Source organism: Bos indicus x Bos taurus, chromosome 26, assembly GCF_003369695.1.
Source record: "Bos indicus x Bos taurus breed Angus x Brahman F1 hybrid chromosome 26, Bos_hybrid_MaternalHap_v2.0, whole genome shotgun sequence".
Classification (NCBI taxonomy): Eukaryota; Metazoa; Chordata; class Mammalia; order Artiodactyla; family Bovidae; genus Bos; species Bos indicus x Bos taurus.
Window position 1 is genome coordinate 29,779,171 of NC_040101.1, and position 24,948 is coordinate 29,804,118.

Consider the following 24,948-nt stretch of genomic DNA (forward strand, 5'->3'; position numbering starts at 1 on the left):
AGTCGGACACGACTGAGCAACTAAGCACACACACAAACTTAGTAAATCCTCACTTCTTGGAGATGTGGATCTTCTGATGGCCAGGGAGCTTGAACCTGGCCCTGAGGAGGGCCTCAGCCACACGCTCTTTGTTCTGCAGCTTGGTGCAGATAGACACTATGATTTGGCCAACGTGGACCCTGGTCGCTGTGCCCTGGGGCCTTCCAAAGGCACTGCGCCTACCGGTCTGGAACCTAGATTGAGGACAGCACGCCAGCATGAAGGTCCTGGAAAGGGCTGTCTCCAGGGTCCCTTTGAGCAACCCACATGGACAACAGGCTGCATATACTGTTTGCAGGCATTGCACACTCGACCCTGATGGGGAAAAGCGCACAGTCGGTTTAACTGGCTGCAAATCTATGGCCTATTTAAAAAAATTATTGTTTAAAAAGGGATACTTTCTCACTGAAAAAACTTGAAATGATAGCCAACTCTTTTCTGTCAAATTGGGATGATAGTAGTATCCACCTCAAACTGTTCTGAGGGTCAAATGAACAGTGAATGTATGAATTTGTAAGATAGCATTTAAAATGTAACTGTTTACATTTGTTTTTTCTGTTTAACAGAAAAAAATTCTCCCTTTCCTCACTACATTTCATCCCCTATATCCATCATGTGCCTCAGAGGTAGCCATATTATTGATTTGTTAACATTTTTTAATGAAAAAAATTTAAACTTTATGCCTACATGATACAGGTGTGGCAACATCTTGATATTGGCTAACTCTGAGTGGTTAGAATATGGGAATTCACTGACTATTCTATTTTCTTATATCTCCGAAATTTTCATTAAAGATAATTATGTAACTCAAAAATTTAACTAATAAAGGTGAGAGCTATTCCGTATTAGGTCCTCATGGACTACCATTGAAAATTGTTGAGTGACATCTTCTGATATTTGCTTCCCTATTTCTATTGAAATATCATGTTTATCTTGCTTTTTTGACTTTTCATTTTTTAGATACTTTTATTGACTATCTATTATGGAAGATGAGAATTGGGCTATCTTATACCATCATCTATATTCATTTTATCTATGTTCATTCTTTCAATATACTTTTGTCACAATTCAGAGTAAAATCAATATTTTGTGTTTATGTATATAAAAGTGTAAATATTTCTTTTCTTTTTTTTAACGGCTGAGTTATGTTGTGACTTTCATCACATTTTATTTCTTGCATATCTTTTCTGTTTTTCTTGGAGTTAATAATTGCTTCAGGTCCTCCCCTGCCACCAGTGGTTTGCTAAATTTTCTAGTTACTTATTTCTAATCATTTCCAAATTCTCAACAGAAATATGAAATATTTTATTATTGTCAAGCATATTTTGTAATCTACTGTTACCATATTTTTATTGGTGGCATCCTTTTCGGACCTATAATTTTCCTATTCAAGGCCATCACTAACACACATGTCCCTTCTGAGTAAATTTTAAATTAATTAATTAATTAATTTTTGCCCATACCATGCAGCTTATGGGATCTTAATTCCCTGACCAGAGATTGAACCCACACCCTTGACGGTGAAAGACCAGAGTCCTAACCACTGGACCACCAGGAAATTCCCTTGAGCAAAATTTTTTATAAGGAAGCCCCTCTGGCCAGAAGGATTGTAGAAAAGAGCTTCTTGAGTTGACAAATTACAGAATAGTGCTCTCTTTGGGAAGACTGATTAGTAAGGGTATCTTCTTCCCCAAGGTTTGATGCACCCCTTCACCAGAAATGTGACTTGGGAAGCAGAGCACTAAATGGGTTTTGGTTCTCACTCATGGTCCCCACACGAGACATCTTTGGTCAATTACACAGCTGTATGTGGTATACCTGTTCTAGTTCCTGTGTGTACTGGTTCCATGGATACACAGCACACCTGTCATTTTGGGTTTTTCCTTCTCCATAATTTTCGTGATTCCCCTCATTTTTCTCCTGTGTTAGATCTTTTGCTTACTGAGTTGCAAGTATTCCTCTTTCTTAGTTTGGCCTCTTTTTTTTTTTTTTGGCTGCACCATGTACCTTGTAGGATCTTCGTTCCCTGACCAGGAATGGAATCCAGGTCCATGACAGTGAAAGCGCAGTCCTAAGCACTGGACTGCCAGGGAATTCCCTAGTCATCCAGTTATTTTTAAGGAAAGAAAGCATGGGGATTTTTGGAAGCTTTGGAATTGTGAAAAATATTTTATTCTCACACTTGAGTGATATTTTGTTTGAATATAGAATTATACATTTGAAATCCTTTTTTCCTAAGAATTTTGAGGGTATTGTTCTTTTATCTAATAGTTCCGTTGTTGCTGTTGAGACGTTTGCTGCCATTATTATTTTCAAATTGCTGTATTTCCCCTCTTTCTTTCATTCTGGAAGCTTCTTTTTAACTTTCGGTGTTCTAAAACTTTATTATTATGTGCTTTGATGTGGTACTTTGTAAATCCTTTGTGCTGGGTATTTGATTGTCCTTTTCAATCTAGAAATTTCGTGCCCTTCAACTTGGGAAAATTTTTGGAATTATTTTAAAAATAATTTTAAACTTTTAACTTTAATGAACCTTTTAACTTTCATTTTCTTTGTCCTATTTTTTTTTTTTTCTGAGAGTCCCATTAGATGTTTATACTTTCTGTACTTATCCTTTATTTTTCTTATTTTTTTCTTTTCTAATTTTATCTCTGAGACTGTTCTTCTACCTTCTGGATATTTTCTTAACTTTACCTTGAAAATCTTCTATTAAATATTTTTACTTTTGATGTTATGTTTATGAATATACACCTATTCATATATGCACATATCAGTTCAGTCAGTTCAGTCACTCAGTCATGTCCAACTCTTTGCGACCCCATGAATTGCAGCATGCCAGGCCTCCTTGTCCATCACCAACTCCCGGAGTCCACCCAGACTCACGTCCATCGAGTCAGTGATGCCATCCAGCCATCTCGTCCTCTGTCGTCCCCTTCTCCTCCTGCTCCCAATACCTCCCAGCATCAGAGTCTTTTCCAATGAGTCAACTCTTCGCATGAGGTGGCCAAAGTACTGGAGTTTCAGCTTTAGCATCATTCCTTCCAAAGAAATCCCAGGGCTGATCTCCTTCAGGATGGACTGGTTGGATCTCCTTGCAGTCCAAGGGACTCTCAAGAGTCTTCTCCAACAACACAATTCAAAAGCATCAATTCTTCGGCTCTCAGCCGTCTTCACAGTCCAACTCTCACATCCATACATGACCACAGGAAAAACCATAGCCTTGACTAGACGGACCTTTGTTGGCAAAGTAATGTCTCTGCTTTTCAATATACTATCTAGGTTGGTCATAACTTTCCTTCCAAGGAGTAAGCATCTTTTAATTTCATGGCTGCAGTCACCATCTGCAGTGATTTTGGAGCCCAAAAAAATAAAGTCTGACACTGTTTCCACTGTTTCCCCATCTATTTCCCATGAAGTGATGGGACCAGATGCCATGATCTTCGTTTTCTGAATGTTGAGCTTTAAGCCAACTTTTTCACTCTCCTCTTTCACTTTCATCAAAAGGCTTTTAAATTCCTCTTCACTTTCTGCCATAAGAGTGGTGTCATCTGCATATCTGAGGTTATTGATATTTCTCCCGGCAATCTTGATTCCAGCTTGTGCTTCTTCCAATCCAGCGTTTCTCATGATGTACTCTGCATATGAGTTAAATAAGCAGGGTGACAATATACAGCCTTGATGTACTCCTTTTCCTTTATACATAGGTATTAATATCTAGAAGATTACTAATTATTATTATTCTCTGAATGTGCCTTAAAAATACACAATTTTTGTTTCACAGAGGTCAGTTTCTTTACATCTCAGACTATTAATTATAGATTTTGGGGGGGGGGATTGTTTTTAGTTTTATTCTTTTCCCTGAACTGACTTTGATTCTTTCACATTTTTTTTTGTGGTAGTTAATTCTGGCCTTTATTTCAAGTTAGAAGCTTATTTTAAATCATTAGTATCCTTTCTAGTCCATCAACACAAAAGTAAGGCAATAAAAGATTGAAAACACTGTGTGCATGTTTGAGATCTGTTGATTAGGAGATACCATTTAAAAGTGATAAGGTGGGGACCCAGATGTTTTGTGGAAGACCCCAATTGCCAGAATCTAGAGGTATTTTATTTTGGACTGGTCATTTTCTTCAGAATCTCTATCTTGGACAACTAAGCAACTGAATTTCTAAAAAGTCAAAAGAGAGGAGACAGAGATCCCCAAATTTAACTAGTTTATTTTAATACAAAAGTGGTTTAAAATTTTATTATTTCAAACATATATAAAAATAGAGGGACTAGTATAACAAGCATAACTAACAATTATCCATTTATAGCCAGTCTTGTTTTATATAGTTCCCCACCACTCCAACCCCCAGACTTGTTTCATAGCAAATCCCAGACACCATATCATATAATTTGTATATAAGTTTATATTTCTAAAATAAAATGACTTCTTAAAATGATCATCATATCACTAGCACATCTGAATGTGTAATTTGTGTCATATTTATTTTTTCCTGATTACCTTGTAACTTCTCCTCTTCCTAATCCTCTTCCTCTTTTTAACTACTTGCAGGATTCAAGTATATTGCAATTAGTGAATATGTTTTTTAAGTCTCTTTTAGTCCACCCTTTTCCCCCCTTGCAATTTCTTCATTGAAGAAGAGATTATTTGCACTAAAGTTTCTCACAGTCTGTGGAAACTATGCAAAGAAGAGCCTAGATCATAGGACTTCTTAGTGGTCCCGTGGCTAAGACGCCGTGCTTTGATTCGATCCCTGGTCAGGGAAGTAGATCTCACATACCACAACTAAGAGTTTGAAGGCTGCAACCAAAGATCCTGTGAGCGTCTACTAAGACCCAGAATAACCAAATAAATAAATATTAAAAAGAAAAAAGAGAAGAAGAAGAGCTTGGATCAGATTGCATCCTTGCGATTTCTCTATTTGCTTATTTTTGGCTGTACTGGGTCTTTGTTGCTGTGCTCGGGCTTTCTCTAGTTGCAATGAGTAGGGGCTACGCTCCAGCTGTGGTGCACGGGTTTCTCATTTGTGGTGGCTTCTTTTATTGTGCAGCATGGGTTCTAGAGCATACAGGCTCAGTAGTTGTGGTGCACGGGCTTAGTTGCCACACAGCATGTGGAATCCTTCGTGATCAGGTTTCAAACTCATGTCTGCTGAATTGGCAGGTAGATTTTTAACCACTGGACCACCAGGGAAGTCCCTTGTGGTTTCTTTGTTTATTCTGTTTCCTGTAAAATGGTAGTTACAGCTAAAGGCTTGATCAGATTCAGGTTTGATTTTTTTTTAAATACTACTTTTAAAGATTTTTTTGTTTCTTTGTATTTTCATTAAGAGGCACATAGTGTTCTGTTGTTTCTCTTTTTGTGAAACTAACAGCCATTGACAATCACTGAAATCTGTTACTCCACTGGGGTCGCAAAATGGTGATGCTCTAATTTTATCCATTCCTTCTTCCTTTGTTAGTTGGAAGACTTCTATAAAGAGAAACTTCCCTTCTTCCACTATTTGATTTCCTGAAGTACAGTTCTTATAAGAAAAGTAGTAGAAATGCTTGATTCCTTTTATTTATCAGTTTCCCAAATAATGAGTTAGTTCCCTCCCTCCTCTAAAGAAGATCATGAAGATTTTTCTTTTAAGTATAATGATGAACTCATGGGTTTAAATATGTCTGATGAATTTCAGTCAGATCATTGATGCTCAATTATTGGTCAATAGGAGCCTCTAATGGGCACCTAAGTCCTTTTAACATGATCCTAGTAATCTTTGATAGCTTTCTCGCTTCCTGTTATGACAAGATTTCCTTGATCATCTTGTGTATTAATTTTTCAAATCTGACATCTTCCGTTTCCCCAAAGAGTCCTGGGTGCTTTTAGTGCAAAGTGGTATTTAAAGACCAGAGTCTAGGAACAAGAGGTGCTTACAGCTATCGAGTTGGTTAGTTTCTTGTCCTTTTCAGTGCACAGAGCCAGGAATTGAATTTTTTAAAAGATAAAATGCATCAAGAGTTACTATTTATACATCCAATTAAATCCAGAACTATGGGGGTTTTACTTATCTTAATTGATCTTCCATTTGGTTTGTTTGCTTCTCCCACACCAAAAAAAAAAAAAACTCCAAGCATACAAATATCATTGCTTATTTGCTTAATCAGTGTATGCCCCACTAGAGAATATATATTTGGTCAACTACTAGGTTTCAAATTACTTGGAATAATTTCTCTATATGTGGTTATTATACGAATTCAATAGAGTTAAGTTCATTTGTTTTATTTGGCTTTTGCTTTTGGGGGGATTGCTTATTGATTTAATTTTGTTGTGACATTATGTAAAATATTTACATGGTTCTAAAGTCATATCTCGGAGAAGGCAATGGCACCCCACTCCAGTGCTCTTGCCTGGAAAATCCCATGGATGGAGGAGCCTGGAAGGCTGCAGTCCATGGGGTCGCTGAGGGTCGGACATGACTGAACGACTTCACTTTCACTTTTCACTTTCATGTTTTGGAGAAGGAAATGGCAACCCACTCCAGTGTTCTTGCCTGGAGAATCCCAGGGATGGGCGAGCCTGGTGGGCTGCCGTCTATGGAGTCGCACAGAGTCGGACATGACTGAAGTGACTTAGCAGCAGCAGCAGCAGCAAAGTCATATCTACAATATAAGATATCAGTGATGGCAACCTTCTACCCTGTCTTCTCCATTTTGTTTCCTCATTTCTTCTATAGATGAATGTTTTAAAAAACCTTGTTATCTTTCCATTTTGTAAAATGATACATTCATAAAATATGCATTCATATTCCTCCTTTCTTATATAAATACTTGCCTATTATACACACTTTATCCACCTTAATATTGACCTTTTAATAAAATTTATGTCTAGGAATATGTTACATTATTTATGTTGTGATTCAACTTGTTCCCTGTTTTGCTTCTTACCTAGAGGGCCAAACTTCTTAAAGCAGATAACGCAATGTCAAGGGCATGGATGTACTTTAAAAGGGAGATGGACCTTGAATTCCAGCTCTACCCCTTTCTTGCCACATTACCACAATATAACTTCAGATTATTCACCAGTAAGGTCACCCATCATTTCCTGGTTGACATTAGTAAATTGTTGTATGGTTGTGCTGTTTTTGGATTATGCCACTACAGCCCTACCGAATCACTTATACCAGCTGACACATCCTTACACACTATATTATATCAGGGCCACAAGAACACGCAGAAGAACTATGCCAACAGGTCTTAATGACCCGAATAACCACGATGGTGAGATCACTCACCTAGAACCAGACATCCTGGAGTGTGAAGTCAAGTGGGCCTTAGGAAGCATTACTATGAGCAAAGCTAGTGGAAGTGATGGAATTCCAACTGAGCTATTTCAAATCCTGGAAGATGATGCTGTTAAAGTGTTGCACTCAATATGTCAGCAAAGTTGGAAAACTCAGCAGTGGCCACAGGACTGGAAAGGGTTAGTTTTCATCCCAATTCCAAAGAAAAGCAATGCCAAAGAACGTCCAAACTACTGCACGATTGTGCTCATTTCACATGCTAACAAGGTAATGCTCAAAATCCTTCAAGTTAGGCTTCAGCAGTATGCGAAATGAGAACTTTCAGATGTACAAGCTGGATTCAGAAAAGGCAGAGGAACTGTTGCAGGAAGGGGAACCCTTTCCAGGGCCTGAAACTGGGCTCTTATCTAACGCTCAGAAATGAATTGTCTGAGGAGACACATGTGTTGACAAAGCAAGAGATTTTATTGGGAAAGGGCACCCAGGTGGAGAGCAGTAGGGTAAGGGAACCCAGGAGAACTGCTCTGTCACGTGGCTCGCAGTCTCGGGTTTTATGGTGATGGGATTAGTTTCCAGGTTGTCTTTAGCCAATCATTCTGACTCAGAGTCCTTCCTGGTGGTGCACGCCTTGTTCAGCCAAGATGGGTGCCAGAGAGAAGGATTCTGGGAGGTGGTCGGACATGTGGTGTCTCCTTTTGACCTTTCCTGAACTCTTCCAGTTGCTGGAGGCTTATTAGTTCTGTGTTCCTTACCAGGACCTCTTGTCATAAAATAACTCATGCAAATGGTTACTATGGTGCCTGGCCAGGGTGGGCGGTTTCAATCAGTGTGCTTCTCCTAACAGAACCAGAGATCAAATTGCCAACATCTGTTGCATCATAGAAAAAGCAAGAGGCTTTTTCTGCTTCTCTATGCTAAAGCCTTTGACAGTGTGGATCACAATAAACTGTGGAAAATTCTTCAAGAGATGGGAATACCAGACCACCTTACCTGTCTCCTGAGAAACCTATATGCAGGACAAGAAGCAACAGTTAGAAACAGACATGGAACAATGGACTGGTTTAAAATTGGGAAAGGAGTATGTCAAGGCTGTATATTGTCACCCTGTTTACTTAACTTCTATGCAGAGTACATCATATGAAATGTTGAGCTGGATGAATCACAAGCTGGAATCAAGATTGCCAGGAGAAATACCAACAAACTCAGGCATGCAGATAACACCATGCTAATGGCAGAAAGTGAAGAGGAATTATAGAAGAGAGTGAAAAAGCTGGCTTAAAACTCAACATTCAAAAAACTAAGATCATGGCATCTGGTACCATCACTTCATGGTAAATAGATGGGGAAAAATTGAAAACAGTGACAGATTTTATTTTCTTAGGCTCCAAAATCACTGTGAATGGTGACTGCAGTCATGAAATTAAAAGATGCTTGCTCCTTAGAAGGAAAACTGTGACAAACCTAGGCAGCATATTAAAGAGCAGGAACATCACTTTGCCAAGAGTTTTTCCTTCTCCTCCTCGGATCAGCCCTGTGTTTCACATGCATCCACATTGCAGCACAGAGCATGCTTCCTCAGATCCTGGGTTTTGCTCTTTTAGCAAGCCCTGGCCATTTTCTCTACCATTCTAACCTCCAACTACCTGCAGCCTCCTTGGAACCCACCCAGCACAACTGACTTAAGTCAGTCTGATGGGCTCACAGATTGACTGAGTGTTCTCTGAGGGTTTCTCATCTTTCCAGCCACCCCAACATATCTTGGGTTCCCAAGAGAGGTCTGGCTCTGGGGAACATGGCTCCAGAGTCAGGCCAGGCTTAGGGCCAAGACAAGATTAGGCTTTTATTCTTTCATTTATTTATTCAACAAGTATTTTCTGGTTTCTATTAAGTGCCAAGCTCAAAGGATAAAGACATGGAGTCCATTCTCATGAAACTTAACATTTGGTGGAAAGAGAGACAGTGCTGAAGTAGGGTGACATGTTGATGGATGGGTAAGTTTGGGAGCTGTGAAATCTAATCACAGGTTCAGGGAAAGCTTCCTGGAGGGAGTGACATTTAATCTGAAATCTCAAGGATGAATAGGAGTCAGTCAAGTGGTGGGGATTGCAGGGTAGAAAGAACTTTTCAGGCTGCAAGAACAGTGTCTGCAAAGGCAGGAAGGGAAGGTCGTTGGGGCTGGAGTAGAGAAAGCAGGGGGGAAGTGTGCTGGAGGCGAGGCTGGACTGGTGGCAGAGGTTAGGACTCTGTGGCTTGCGAGTCAAGAGTTTGGACTTCACCCCCTGCAGGCCCATGGTGGTCCACCAAAGAGTGTTAAACCAAAAAGTGTTAAACTGTGTATGTGTGTGCTGGCGGGGGAGTACACCAGAATATTATTTGCATTTTTAAAGATAACATTAGCTACAAGCAAGACAGAACAGGCAGAGTTGCTGAACGTGGTGATGGGGAGCTAGAAGCAGGTGGCCCAGATTTGCTGTTTCCAGGAGGCTGAACTGACAGGACTTGGATTCTGATTGGCTGAGTGGATGAGGGAGAGGGAGGAGTCAAGGAGAACTGGTAGGGATCTGACATAAGCAGTTGAGTGGAAGATGGTGCCATTCTCTCAGATTAGGATCAATGGTTGGGACAGTCATGCCTTGGACTCTGCACAGAGAGTCACTCAAGATGGTTGAGGGTAATGATGGGGGCACATATGGGGCCTAACCCAGTCAAGGGGCCAGAGAAGCCTTCCTGGTTTAGACAGCTGATGGCAAGGCCTTGACTAAGTGTGTCTGAGGGTCCAGGATATGAGGTTGGGCTTAGGGTTGGGATCTGGGGACACCTGGAAGTTGAGGGGGCAGGCGGCCTGGAGACTTGGAAGAGGACTTAGGGTGGCCAAGTCCTGGGTGACTCTAGCCTTGGTGAGTGACAGACGGCTGGGCTGGGCCGGGCTGCCCTCTCCTCCACTGATAATTAATCCCGCACGGGGGCCGCGGGCGATGACAGGGCTGTCTAGCGTGCACTTAAGCATTAAATGACCAATTTCTGTCAGACTAACTTCCCCAGCCTCCCTGTCCCCTCCTCTGCCGCCCACCCCCCGCCCACACCCCCTCCCTCTGCTCCCTGCACTCTGAGTTTTTCAGCAACTGATGGCTCCTGGTTCATTTCTGTGGAATTAATTGGTCCCTGAATGAATTCTGTTGACAGGGCAATTTATCATGTGTTTGGGCTGACAGTGCGGGTGTCGGGGGGTAGGGGGGTGGGGAGATGAATGGGGGGGCTGAGATGAAGGGGAGGAGGGGATCTGGGTTGGGGTGAGTATTGACCGTAGATAGGGACCTGGGAGGTGCCAGCCCCAGGGTTTGGGGTGCCATAGAGCACCCCCAATCATGGCTGTATGCTTTGCTACACATCCTTGATCCCACAAGTTTGAGAGAAAGCCCTAAATTGGAGAGGATCTCCAAACTTTATCTGACTTCTCCCCTACCCTTCAATCATCTCAAATGGGGTGTCTTCATTGGGGGAATTCAGCACCATGCTATGTTAATCCTCTGAAGGCTAGAATGGTGCTGGGGCTCTGGGATAGAATAAGGGAATGTGTGTGTGTGTGTGTGTGTGTGCATGCTCATGCACTCAAGGAGCAAAGGGACTGATTAGTCTGGGGGGTAAGGGGGCTGGTCCCCGGGGAGTTGGACGCTCAGCCGGCCTGGCTAACAGGGGCCTAAGGGACTGGCTAATTAGAGTATTGGGATGATCTGGGCTGGGGGAGTGTTGTGGGGAGGCAGGACATGGAGTTGGCCCCCAACAGCTTCTTTCTTTGTCTCCCTCCCATGTACCTTATCCAGAACCCTCAGTGGTCTCCACCATTCACCTAGAGATCTCTGGGCAGACACTGGGGAGAGAGAGAGGGAAAGGCAGTAATGACTCCCAGGTGGGAGAGATAGCAACAAATAAATAAATCCATGCCTCCTTTCCTAGCTTAAAAAGTCCCCCATCCCCTTCCCTATCTGAATGTATCCAATCTTCCACAGAGCTTTCTTGAACTCCTCCTGACCGTAGAGATTGAAGGCTACCTACCACATATAACTGCAGAAGCTTAGAATGTCAAAGTGGGAAGGCATCCTAGAGGCCATCTGGTTTTACACAGGAGGCAAGGACAGAGACCCAAGGGGCTTGTTGAAGGTCACACAGTGATCACGGGAGCCAACTTCTGGGTTCATGCTGCTCTCAGCTTGGAGATGCCTCTGTACACACATGCTTTTCGTTCTGCCTAGAGGATGCATTTCCGGTCTGAGGATTCCTTAGGGAAGGGGTGGCTCTTCTATCAGTCAGTTCAGTTCAGTCGCTCAGTCGTGTCCGACTCTTTGCGACCCCATGAATTGCAGCATGCTAGGCCTCCCTGTCCATCACCAACTCCCCGAGTTCACTCAGACTCATGTCCATTGAGTCGGTGATGCCATCCAGCCATCTCATCCTCTGTCGTCCCCTTCTCCTCCTGCCCCCAATCCCTCCCAGCATCAGAGTCTTTTCCAATGAGTCAACTCTTTGCATGAGGTGGCCAAAGTACTGGAGTTTCAGCTTTAGCATCATTCCTTCCAAAGAACACCCAGGGCTGATCTCCTTTAGAATGAACTGGTTGGATCTCCTTGCAGTCCAAGGGACTCTCAAGAGTCTTCTCCAACACCACAGTTCCAAGGCATCAATTCTTTGGCGCTCAGCTTTCTTCACAGTCCAACTCTCACATCCATACCTGACCACAGGAAAAATCATAGCCTTGACTAGATGGACCTTTGTTGGCAAAGTAATGTCTCTGCTTTTCAATATGTGGTCTAGGTTGGTCATAACTTTTCTTCCAAGGCTCTTCTATAGGCCTCTTCAACCAGGAAATTGAGGCTGAGCCCGGGCACTTGGGAATGGACAGTCACAAAGATCAGGCCGTGGGAACATACTGAGATGCATGTACTGAGATGCTGCTGGGGTTCAATCAAGCAGGGAGACCACACTGAGGAGGATGTGGGTCAGATGTGGGAGGGGAGAGCAGTGTAATCTGGGGGCCCCAAACCCTGGGTTCTGAGAGATGGAGCCAACCAGGGCAAGGGGAGCCCTGGATCAAGGCAATGATCTGCCACCCTCGTGTGCTCTCCTGCTGCAGGCCGGCGACGTGCTCATGCTCTCACAGACCACCTTCTAAATCTCCCAGGTTCTTCCAAAGCTCCCTACCCTCCACAAGGTGGGACCCAGTCCTGCTCCCCTCACTCTCAGCAGATAGCAACTGTGTCTCTTGCAAGCTTTCTGAGCAGCTTCTCAGCCCTATCCCCTCATGATCAGTTTCCCAGCAGAATTCTCTGATTCATCCCCACTCCTCAAACTGCACCCCATTCTTTCAGGCCTGTTTCCATAAGCCCCTCAGTCCATCTCTCAATAGCCCCTCCTTCCCTACTCAGACTCCACCCTCTGCCTCAGCCCCCAGGCGGGTTCACATAGCCCTTAGCTTGAAAGGACTCTCACTCGAGCTCACTGACCGCAGCATCTCCTGGCCCTTCTTGTGCCCTCTTCCCTTCCAAACTTTTCAAAAGAATTGTTGACCCTCTGCCTCCATCTGCTTCCTCGGTTCTTAGCTACCCCTCCCCCAGCAGCCCTGGGGGTTGGGTTACAACTGGCAGACACTCAACACATTTGCTTAAGTGATAAAAAGGAGAAGGTGCTGGCTTAGGACCCTAGAAGTGCCAAAGTGGCCTTGCTTCAGGCCTAGCTGGCTCCAGAGGCTCGAATGACACCAGCACAGCTCTCCTTCAGTCTGCCTCTCAGCTCTGAGTGTCCCAGCCTGACTCTGAGTGTGTCTGCACTGAGATCTCAGGCAGGGACTCTCCACATGGTGGGGAACTGTCCCTAGAGATTCAAAGCCCTCATCATTGCAGCTCACAGCCCAAAGAAAGAAGGGACCCTCTCTCTTCCAGCCCCAATAACAAGACTTCTGAGAGGACTCTTCCTACCTTGATGTGCTTTGAACAGGGACACGGGGGTCCCCATTGGACAGACATAGGTCTCAGGCCCACATCTATGGTCAGGAGCTCATGAGGCATTTTGACTGACAGTCCCATAAGAACTACACAGGATGGGGGAGGGACAGTTTCAAATGGAATGAGAGGTGCAGAGACCTTAAAGAAGTGGGGAGCTAGTCATGGGACTGCTTGGGGCACACTGAGAGCAAGTGTCTTGATGTCTTGAGGAGGCTCATGCTTGATGTAAATGAAGCATAGCACAGAGGCCAGCTAGCTCAGAGCACAGTGAGCTGGGGGTGGTGGTGGGGGGTACAGGGTGGACAGCCAGAACATGTAGGGCCTTATAGATCAGATTTAAGATTCTGACTTTGGCTCAGAAGGGGAATCATTGGGGGGCTCTGAGCAGAGAAGGAGCATGCTCTGCTCTACACTTTGGGGATCACTCTGCTGATGGGAGAGTAGACTGGGGTGGGTGAGGCGAAGATGGAAACAAGAAAGCTATATATGTATATATATATATATATATATATATATATATTTTTTTTTTGCATTTCAAGGTGAAGGGTCATACTGGCTTAGACCGGAATGGTACAGTGCAGATCATCAGAAATGATCAAATTCTGTTAACCGTTTTTTTTTTTCCCCCCTTTGGCTGCACTTTTTCATGTGATCTTAATTCTCTGACCAGGGATCAAACCTGAGCTCCCTGTAGTGGAAGTGGGTAGTTTTAACCACTGGACTGCCAGGGAAGTCCCTGGATCCATTTTAAAGGTAGAGCTGTCTGATTTTGCTGGTGGATCAGATAAGGGATGGGAGAGACAAGAGCAGTCAGGGAAGACTGAAAATCTCACATTCTAGTTTGAGGTTTTGGCTTGAGTGACTGATAGAATGGAGTTGTCCTTGACTGAGATGAAGAGGGCTGGAGAGGGCTTCCCTGATGGCCAGTGGTAAAAGAATCTGCCTGCCAATGTGGGAGGCATGGATTCAATCCCTGGTTGGGGAAGATCCCACGTGCTGAGGAGCAACTAAACCCGTGGGCCATAACTATTGACCCTGGGCTCTAGAGCTCCGGAACCGCAACTACTGAGCCCACGTGACACAACAGCGGAAACCCATGAGCCCTGGAGCCCATGCTCCGCAACTGGAGAAGCCACTTTAATGAGAAGCTCGAGCACCACAACTGGAAAGTAGTTGTGCTCTTCGCAGCTAGAGAAGAGCCCGTGCAGCACTGAAGACCCAGCGCAGCTAAAAATAAAACAAATAAATAAAATAAAGGGCTGCCGAATCCCCCAGTTTCCACTGGGCTTTGACTATATATCACAGCAATGGCACCCTACTCCAGTACTCTTGCCTGGAAAATCCCATGGATGGAGGAGCCTGATGGGCTGCAGTCCATGGGGTCACTAACAGTCGGACACGACTGAGCAACTTCACTTTCACTTTTCACTTTCATGGATTGGAGAAAGAAATGGCAACCCACTCCAGTAGTCTTGCCTGGAGAATCCCAGGGACCGGGGAGCCTAGTGAGCTGCTGTCTATGGGGTCACACAGAGTTGGACACAACTGAAGCGCCTTAGCAGCAGCACCAGCAGCAGCAGTATGGTCAAATGCCCTTATTCTCTCTGCTCCTCCCAGTTTTGTGTCCTGAGAGAGTGTAGTGATCAGCCTAGTTCAGTTTTGTGTGAGTCCAATTCTAGTAAAGTCGTTGGTGGATAGATGGTCAGGATGGGCTGTGAGTGGGACAGCTTCCTTAAAGAAGCCATGAGTGATGGATACCATCTGGACATTTCTAGTGTCCTGACTTTCAGTCACTTTTAAGTTTCATCTCTTGCCTCCTCTCCCAACCCCTTCTATCTTTCCCCAGGCAGCTGATACCCCACCCATTTCATCTGGTATATTTGCATGCCTCCATGTCTTTGCTACTGTTGTTTCCTAAACCCAGGACAGTTTCTAATTGTCATATTTGGTGAACCTCAGCTAGGAACTCTGTGGGAGCAGGGTGGGAACAGGGATAGCAGAATCAGAATTAGGTGAGTTCTGAGGAGCAACAGAGCTGGGGAACAGGCCCTGTTTGTGTTTGGGGCTGCATTTAGAACAGGCAACTGCTCAAGGATTGTAAAGCATGTTTTGGGCCCCTAAAGGCTGATTCTAGGAGGGAATATTCCCCAGGAGGGACACAGAATAAAAGTTTTTTTGGGTAGCGGTGGTCACTGTTGACAGCAGGCCCTCAAAATCCAATTTGGTATGAAGGAGACCAGAAAGAGAACAGAAGGTAAGAATTTCTGGTGGGACCCAGGTGAGATGCGCTGGCTCCCAATCTGATGAACTGAGCAGGACAGGGCTCCCATTCTGGGGCACCTGAAGGCAAAGCCAGGCACTGGGGGCCAGAGAACCACTCCATGTGATGTGTATGGCATTGCCTGGGCCAACCCAGTGCCCTGGCAGCATCCAGAATCCACTTGCTTGACTTCAGGCAATAAAATCAGGAGTTTTGCCACACTGGATTTGGGTTCTGAGCAGGCTCTCTGAAGTGGGGTAAACATTTTTGAGGGGTTGCAAAATAATCCATTTAGGCATGAGAAGAGAACATTGGAATTTCTTTGTATTCCAGTCTCATCCTTTTTCTATTTTATGTCTTATAAGATTTTTAATATGTTAGTTGAGTTTTTTATGGAATTTGTGAGTAAGTAAATATACTCATGGGCTTCCCAGGTGGCGCTAGTGGTAAAGAACCCACCTGCCAATACAGGAGACATAAGAAACACTGATTCGGGTCAGGAAGATCCCCTGGAGGAGGGCATGGCAACCCACTCCAGTATTCTTGCCTGGAGAATCCCATGGACAGAGGATCCTTGCCTACAGTCCACAGGTTCACAGTCAGTCAGACACTGCTGAAGCAACTGAGCACATATGCACAAATATATTTGGAGTACAAATTCAGAACTCTTTTTACTGCTAGGATATATGATCAAAGTAGTTTAAAGACCATTCTTCTAAGAGACTGGTGATTAAAAGGAGCAGTAGGGGCAAGTGGAAAGTGGGGCTGTCATTTAGTAATATGGGATTAGGGAGGAGACACAAGTGGTGATGCAGAAGGAAGCGGATGGACTTGACTGCTTCGGGGCTGGTTGATTTGTTGGGGCCCTGCAGCATCACGATGTGAGTAGGCTGGGAAAACAGGCCTGGGGAAAGACAGGCCTGTTGGAATCCTGATCGGAGGTAGGGGTCTAGGAGACAGTGTCCCCAGCCAATGGGAAAGGTCACTCCTTAGTTTGTCTCCAAGTCCTGCTTGCAGCTGCCCAGCCACCCCTGGCAGCTCAGAACTTCCAGAGTATTTCAAGCGGGAGGAGGCAGAGATGGAAGTTGAGCTGGGAAGGTTTCCCAGGGGTAGCGAAGGAAAGTATCCTAGGGCAGAGACCAGGTGGAGGCTGTGGCCTTTGTGGGAGGACTGGCGCTGGAGGTTGCTGAAGGGATGGAGGGCAGACCCCTTCCAAGTATAACAGAAGTAGGCTGGACAATCACTCCATCCCTCCCCTGAACAGGACAGAGAGACATAGGGACAGACACAGTCAGCCTTCACTGGACACCTGGGCACAAGAACAGTCAGGGTGTCTGAAAAAACTAACAGTTCTCCCATTTCCCTACCCCTAGACTCACACAGGAACATGCAGACCCACGCAGAACAACAGAAATGGGAGCCGGCGACCTACTGCATAATATGCGCCCTCAAGATACACCCAGACCGCTCCGATCCTAGCGGCTGCTCGCCCAGGCGGGGACTCCGCAAGATCCAGGGGGCGCGCGAGGTCGCTTGAGCCCGCAGGTTCCCCCGGGTCTCTATGGGACTGGATGCTGTCCTGGCTAAGAAATAAATGCGCAGCGAGAAAACTGGTGGCAAGCGTTTGTGGTCTCTGGGCGGACTGGGGATAAAAACTGCGGCTGCGCGGAGGAGTGGTGGAAGGAGACAGGACAGCAAACCATCTCCCTACCACGCGGAGAGTCTCCGACGGCGAGTTGTGAGAGACTGCACCCTGAGTTTGGGTGTGAGTGGAGAGGTAGAGCGACCAAATCACTCGAAGTTATTCTCAAGTTTTGCAAAGCGAAAACTCCTTGCTCCAAGGGCGGGGTGGGGGTCGGGTGGGGGTGGGGATGGGGCGGGGAAGGGTGGCTTCTGATGCGCCGCCGATAGGTCTGGGCTAAGGGGTGGGAGAGGGGTCGCAAAGGGAATGCAGCTGAGAGGATTATTGAGGGTTTATTTGAGATCGACTAGTATGAGGGAAGGCCTGTTCCAGAGACAGGTAGAGACAAACTTGGAGCCATGGGGAGTGACATACAAAATTTTATTATTTATTAATTATTATTTATTATTATTATTTATTTGTCATGTGCACAGAAAAGAAAAGAAAAAGAATCAAAACGAACCGACGCGCTGAAGGTGGCCAAGGAGACCAGAGCCATCCGGGAATCTTTCGAGGGTTCGGCTGGGTCCTGGGTTTGGGCCCCTGTCGCGCCAGCCCTACAGGGACTGGAATGGGCCGGGCCTCGGCGTCTGAACCTCGGCTCCCTCGCCGCCCCGCTTGGGCCACTGGAGCCTGGCTGGGCACCGGCAGTTCCCTTAACTATTCTCTTTTCTCGTTTTCCTTTTCAAATAAAAAGGCTCGAAGGAGAGAGAGATCTGGGCGAGGACTCCAAGCCTTTACGGATTTGTTCAAGGATTTTTATTTTTCACTTTTATTGACTTTGTTTCTGTTATTTCGAGTCGTCACGATCCACGGGTGAGGAGACATGCAGGGCGCATCGCCGCTACCGAGAGAGCAACTACGGGGCGGGGCGGCCCGGCCGCCGGTGGCCCAGAACCCACGGGGCACGGCCGCGAGGGGCGAACCTAGGGGCGGGCGCTGCCACCTCTGATCTAGCCTCAGGGGGGCAAGGCAGCCGGGGCAGGGCTGGGGAGAGAGGCCGAGGAAAGGACAGAGACAGAAAGACAAGAGAGACGAAGACTGAGAGAGACCGAGACAGAGGCGGAGAGAAGCAGAGACGAGAGCTGGAAAGGGGAGCGATGCAGAGAGATGAGGAGGAGAGAGCGAAAACACGGAATTACAGAGAAATAGCCAACAAAACAGAGGCGAGAGGAGTCCACAGGACCATGTTCGTCATTTTGCATAGAGATTTCTTTTCTTTTGTCATTTTTTGTAACATAAAAAAAAAGCCCCCCTCCCCCAGGGCGTGCTGTGCTTTAGTGGGCGTGTAGCTGTGTTCCCCCCTCCCCCCCCCAGCGAGCGGCGACTCTCACAGCACAGACAGCGGGGCGTTATCTACAGGCAAGGCGGGCGGGCACCTGGGACTCTACCGGGAGGGGCGGGGCTGGAGGGGCGGGGTTATATACACGTGGGTTCGCCTTCACAAGACACACACCGTCTTTCTAAAAAGCAGCAGCCTGTTGGGTGTTTTTGTTTTCCTTTTTTGCAAAGACCATCATATTAAATAAATGTAGATTTGACTTTTTGCGGTTCTGTTCAGTTCCTGCTAGAGGAAGAGGATGGAGGTGGGTGGAGTGGGCAGCCCCCCACCTTCCACTCCGCGCAGCTCAGACGCCAACTCACATCCTGCTCCTACCACCGGCAGATTGAGTCTGTGTCGGGGCGGGGGACGGGGGTCATCGGGTAACTGCTTGGGGGGACCAGTGCCGCGGCCTGCAGAAACTGGTCCTGAGGCAGGCACGGGGACAGACTCAGGTGAGGGCGGCGAGTTAGGGAAGAGAGATGCAGAGCGACGTGGGATCGGAAAGGACGGGTAGGAGGAGGAGCTGCGAGGTGGGTAGATGGAAGAGACGCCGAGGTAGGGGCAAGGCGGGGGCTGAGAAGCTGGTCACTAGTAGGGGCTGCCTGGGCCCTTGCGAACTGGGCAGTTCAGGTGGAGTTGGGAAGAGCCAAGGGTCGGACTCGGTGGGTGCGGGCTGCTGGGGCCTGTGTGCCTTGGGTCCCAACCTTGGAAACGCCTGACGATCCCCAAAGCGCATCCCTGAAGCCCGGCCCCCACGCCCCCATTCCCTTCCACCTTCTGGGCAGGGCACACTCAGAAGGTGGGGGCAATCTGGCTGAAGCCGGGATTCGGACATTTTCCCGAGGTCTCGGCAGGAGGCTCTTCCTCCTTCTGCAGAAAATCATTTTGTTCTTCATTTCCTTTGCCCAGTCCCTCCAGCGAAGCCTCCCGGCGCTCGCCGGAGCGTCCGAGGCGGGCTGCTCCCGGGCTGGGCCAGGCTGCAGTCCGCGCTGATTGTGTGTCACAGAAGCGTGTCCCCCGCGCGCAGCGGCGGGCCCGGCCAGAGTCCGGCGGTGCGGCTGGTGGGCTCCAGGCCAGCTCGGGCGAGGCGGGGACGAACTGGGTCGGGCCCTCCTCGCGACGCGGCCAGTCCAGCAGGCGGGAAGGGGCGGCGGGCCCGGGCCTGAGGGCCCCGCCCGCGGCGTCACTCGTCCTGTCCCGCCTTGGACGGGGTGAAGTGAAGAGCTGGAGGGGTCCTGGGAGGGGGATTGGGTCTGGGGCGGTGGCCGGGAGGCTTCGGGTCGCGTCGATCCTGCCTCCCTCCGGGGCGGGCGGTCAGACAGGGACGATGTGGAGGCCGAAGCTGTCGGCCTGAAGCTTGATGTGGTCCCCGCGGTAACTAGTGGCGGTCATAGGCAGCGGCAGCAGCGGCAGGGGCGGAGCCCCGGGGGGCGGCACTATAATAATAAGGGGAACCTGGAAGTTAACACAGGAGAAGAATGGGCTGGGTGAGAGGACAAACAGGAGAACAAAAAAGGAAAGAAAAGCAAAGCAGAGACCTCGTGCTGGGGTCTAGCAGGATCCGTGCAGGGAGGCCTTGGCTGAGTTGCGGGGCCGGTTGCCCTCAGGAGAACTGCATTCACCGGGTGGGAGAGGGACCCGATCGGTGACCGCCGCCGCCCGACTGCGGACCTCGAAGGGGGCCCAGGGTGGGGCGGCGCAGAGCCTTGCAGCCGCCGGGAACAGAGCGGAGCGGAGGGAGGGGCGGGAGGCACGGGCTTCCTCTAGGGATCCCGGGGCCTCAGAGCTGCGCTAACGAGCCTGCCCGGCTGGGCGCCCAAAAGTCCGGTGGGGGGTTGTCGAACCCGCACGGCCGAGCTGGCGGGCTGGCGGACCGACACGCTGAGCCGCCGGCCAGCCAGGTGGCGGTACTCACTTAGTAAGGCGGGGTTGCTGAATCTCCAAGCCTCGTTGTAGGCCGTGTACTGGGGGTGGCTGTACGGGTTGCCGGAGAACTCGCTCCCTGCGGGGGGGGCGGGGGAGTGGGGATCAGACACTCGCAAGGCCAGGGCGGGCCCGACGTGCCCGGCCAGGGGCCTCCCCCGGGTCCGAAGTGCAGATGCTTCGCCAGGCGGACGGGCGGAGAGAGAACAATCCACCTGGTCCGCAGGGGGAGACCCCGTGCTAATGGTGGTGGTAGTGGTGGTGGGGTGTGTGTGTCTGCAGAAGCACCGACGCGCCTCCCACAGCGCCGCGGAGGTAGTTTCGGGGCGCTCCCTCGGAAGCGCTCCGAGTCACCCAGGAAGGGCTTATTCTGAGTCCAGGGGCACCTACGCCCTGCGATGGGGACCAAAGCCTTTTTAGTGGAGACTCTGGTTCTAGGAGCCACAGCCCCACAGGGTGGAAGCGGGGGGAGGATGGCGAAGACAGGCTCTAGGGACACTTTGTCCCAGAAAGTCCGGGGAATGGCATCTCAGCACTGTGCCAATGCGAGGGGTGGGGGCTCTGCTGGGAAACACTCCCCTCTCATCTTTCCCTCTAGAGATTTGAAACGTGGGCCACGCAGCAGGGGAAGGAGGCGGCGGGAGGAGGCAGGTGGACTGCCCGCGGGTTCACAAACGGTGAACGGAGGGCCCCGTGGGCTGGGAGCCGTCGGAAGCTGCTTCCCTCCCTCCGCGCGAGAAAGGCCAGGCCCCCGGGTTTCCCCCTCGCCCTTTCTCCTGTGTGATGACCCCAGACTGTTTACAGTGATCCCTAACCGCGGGTTAAGTAGAGGAGAAGGGGCCCCTCTCGGAGAGGGAGCTGGGGTGGGGGTGGGGGATGCAGCCACTGGAAAGCCTGTTTATTGACGAGGAGGGAAAGCATGCGTGCAGCAGGATAATGAGCTTCTGAGCTCAACTGTGACCAAGAGGAACTGAGCTATCTCCTTCCCCATCGCTAATGAAACAAGTGTAATTTCCTCATCAGCACTAGATTCTGTTTAACGACTCCCCCCTTGCCACCATGAGCTCTCTGCGGTTCTCCTCACCCCATCTCCTTGCAGGCTATCCCCCCACCCCCGCACCCCCATCTCTCTGAGACCTCCAGTCTCCACCTGCTCTCGCCTGGGACCTTCCCAGAAGAATCTCCTTGCACCCAACACTCCTGTTCCCCCTACTCTAAATCTGGGCAGGAATCCCCCTACTCACACCCTCAACTCTTTTTACCCAGTTCCTCAGCCCCCTGTTCTGCAACTCCAGGCAGCAATCTCCCCCTCTGCAATCCCCCTCCCCTAGCTCTGCTGATCAAGGGCTGTCCCTGAATGGCCCATCCAGGAATAGGGCCAGTCACCCTATTCTATCCACACTACCCCTTCCATGAGAGCTGAGCTTCAGGGAACGGGCACACAGAGGGTGCCCAGCAGGACAGGATGCAGGGCCAGTGACTCTCATCCTCTTTAAGACAAGAGTTTTTCGGTGTTGATGTGAATAGGAACTTCAACTCTCTGGCTTCAAGCCCAGCTCCCAATCTGGGGTGAGGGGTTGGGGAGAGCACGGCCTCCAGGTGTATTCACCAGATCCTGCACATGGCCCCTTTCTCTCTGATCCACACAGCCCAAACCCAGCTCCTCACAGAGGGGGACAGGTCAGAGCCCCCAGGAGCAGTGAAGGCCCAGGGCTCCTCTGAGACGTGGGGGCACTCTAGGTTGTCTCTCTGAAGCCCGCCTCTCTGGTTCCTGCCACAGCCTGTCTTCTGTTCCTCTCTCCTTAGGGACTGACTCCCTTCTCTCCCTGGGATGGGGTTGGCTCCTGGTCTTCCCAGTGGGTTGGTGTGGACCAGGGTGGCTTTGTCTGAGATGTGAGTCCCTTTGACCGACATGCCCCTGGAAATGGTTCTCGGCTCCAAGTTTCCATGGAAACCAGGGCAGGCTCTTCCGAGCAGTCAGCTGGCTGGGGGTGGGCTAGGGCACTGAGGGTGGAGCTGAGGCCGAGTGCTCCCAGGGCACAGGCTGGGGTGGGTGGGCACTGCAGAGGGGCCAGGACATACAGGGGGTACTTCTGCAGGCTCCCTCCATGGGGTGCTCAAGAGGGAGGGTGAGGGACCCCCGCTGCGGCCTCTAGGGAGACAGAGGGATAGAACAGCAGTAGTTTGTGGGAGAGGAGATATTGGGTCTCCCCCCCAGCCCCCAGTCTCAGACTACAGACCATGCAGCAGTTTACCCACAGTTCAGCTACCCCCACCTAAATCAGGCAGCTACAGCTGGGTCACATACCAGGCACCATTCCTGCCAGGGTGGAGGTGGGGTAGCTTCCCTGGCCAGTGGGGGGCACGTGAGGGGGGTAACCAGGCAGAGTGGTGCTCGCCATGTCACGACCTGGAAAAACACAAAGGGGGAAGGGGTGAGGCCTGGAAGAGAGGGGTCTGCCTCTGCTCACACCAGGGTGCTCTGTGGGAAAGAAGTATTGAGTGCAGACACGTGGGAGCAGAGCTGAATGAGGAGGTCCAGGTGAGCCCTTACATGTACCTAGCTTGTCACCTGAATGTCCCAGGATCAGCTGTGTGTATGCACCTCTGCTCAGTGTAGCTCTTTGTGTGTCTCCGTGCATGTGTGTTGCAGAAGACAATAGCAACCCACTCCAGTACTCTTGCCTGGAGAATCTCAGGGACAGGAGAGCCTGGTGGGCTGCCGTCTATGGGGTCGCATAGAGTCAGACGCGACTGAAGCGACTTAGCAGCAACAACAGCATTGCATATGTGTGTGTGTTTGCCTTTGCTTGTGTCTCTTTCTAGCCCAAACTCAGTTGGAGAAGGGAGGGAGACGACCTGGCTTTACTCTTCCTTCCCAGTGAGATACTCAGCTGTATCTCTCCAGTAGAAAAAACAACCTCTATCATCTTGCTCAGCTCTTCCCTCTCTGGTGCATATGGTTATTCCCTGTCCTCTCCAAGTGAAGCTGCAGGTGCTGGGCCTGGTGGGTGTGAAGAGCAGGGGCTGGCTGGTGGGCTATTTTCCTGTTAGTGTTTATGACATTTAAGTGATAGAAAACCATCTCCAAAGCAAATCAGGAGCTTTGAGCCAGCAATACAAGTAGATTAGACCAAGTTTCAATGAGCAAAGTCTGCTCTGCCCACTAGCTGCTGGACTTCTGTCCCTGGAGGTGTCCGTTGCTAAGAGTCTGGAGAGTGGGAGGAAGGGCTTTCCTACTGTCCTGGAGTGAAGGCGAAGCATGCCAGTCTGAGGGAGATACCCATGGTCCACAGACATCTCTGGAACACAGCTGTCCCTGAATGGCTTTCCTTCCTTGCAGACCCCCTCCATTGCCATAAAGTGGTCACTGCCTCCTTTGCAATTTAGCATGCTCCAGTCTCTAACAATAATTTGCCCTCTCCCATACTTTCATGCCCTAGAGACTCATTCATCCTCTCCTGGGTCCCAGGTCCCATCTCTCCTCTCCATATTCCCCTTAGTCTCCTCTTCAGCCAGTGCCACTCTCCCACTTCAGTGCCTCTGTCCAACCCTGGGAAGAGGTGTGGCTGGAAGAAGTCACAGAACTATGCATCTCTGGCCCACTTTCTTCTCATTGATGGCGCTAGACCTCATCCTCCTGATGGCTATTCCAAAGCGCTTCCCTCTCTCTCTCCTTGACAGTCTCCCCTTAAAGTTGACCTCCCCCCCAACTTCCCTGAAATGTGTGTTTGCTCACTGCTACCTTAACACATCTGAGTGAGTCATCCTTCCCTAAATAGACAAAGACACAGCTCAGGCCTTTGCATTCCCAGCTGCCCGTGAACCTTTTCATTAGCTGTCCCACCATCACCTCAAACCTGACAGGAATAAAAGTGATCATCTTCCCTATAGTCAGTTCTACTGACCCACTTGAAGACCATCAGACCAAAACCTCTGGAGTTGTTCTTGACATAGCTCCCACCCTCACCATATGAAGTCAGTCACTAAGTGCCGTCAGTTTTCCTTAGCAATGTCTATTAGAGCCATTCTGTTTCCATTTCCTCCATTTGTGTTCCCTGCCTCCACATTCTTCTTCAGTCTATCCCACGTGTGGCTGCTTGGTTAGCCCTCATGAAACATTGCTTTCATCACATCACTTCCCTTGTAAAACTACTGCAGATTCTCTGTAGTCTATAGTTTGAGTGTCTCTCTGGCAGTCTAAAGTCTACCAGGCTTTCAAAGCCTCTCTGGTACTCTTCCCACTCAGCTTTCTCAGCTCTGATTCTCACCCCTCCTGGTTTCGTTTGACTGCTGTCAATGGCTTGGGTGCTGTGAAATCTCTGCTTTTGCCATGTTATTTTCTTCTTACTATCATGTCCCTCTCCTTCCAGCTCAAGCCTTAAAACCCCTACTGTTCTACCTATCAGAGAAGTTTCTCTCTTCTGAAATTT

The 24,948-nt window shown here is 48.7% G+C and overlaps 1 protein-coding gene and 1 pseudogene across 11 annotated transcripts in view; both read right to left on the reverse strand.

Moving 5' to 3' along the window:
- Positions 1-274: 274 nt before the first annotated feature.
- LOC113884727 lies at positions 275-394 on the reverse strand (annotated as a pseudogene).
- A 17,610-nt stretch (positions 395-18,004) lies between these two features.
- The window catches only part of PAX2 (paired box 2), a 90,322-nt gene continuing 83,378 nt past the window's right edge, over positions 18,005-24,948 (reverse strand). For 6 of the 11 annotated variants that reach the window (XM_027528659.1, XM_027528655.1, XM_027528656.1 and 3 more), the window contains 3 exons: positions 22,824-22,925; positions 20,508-20,594; positions 18,005-20,028 (listed from right to left, as the gene is read on the reverse strand). In XM_027528659.1, coding sequence (XP_027384460.1) covers positions 19,907-20,028; positions 20,508-20,594; positions 22,824-22,925 — 311 coding nt within the window. In that variant the 3' untranslated portion in view covers positions 18,005-19,906. Of the gene's footprint in view, positions 20,048-20,507; positions 20,595-22,823; positions 22,926-24,948 lie in introns of all 11 variants that reach the window. The other 5 variants (XM_027528658.1, XM_027528657.1, XM_027528664.1 and 2 more) reach the window with 1 other exon arrangement.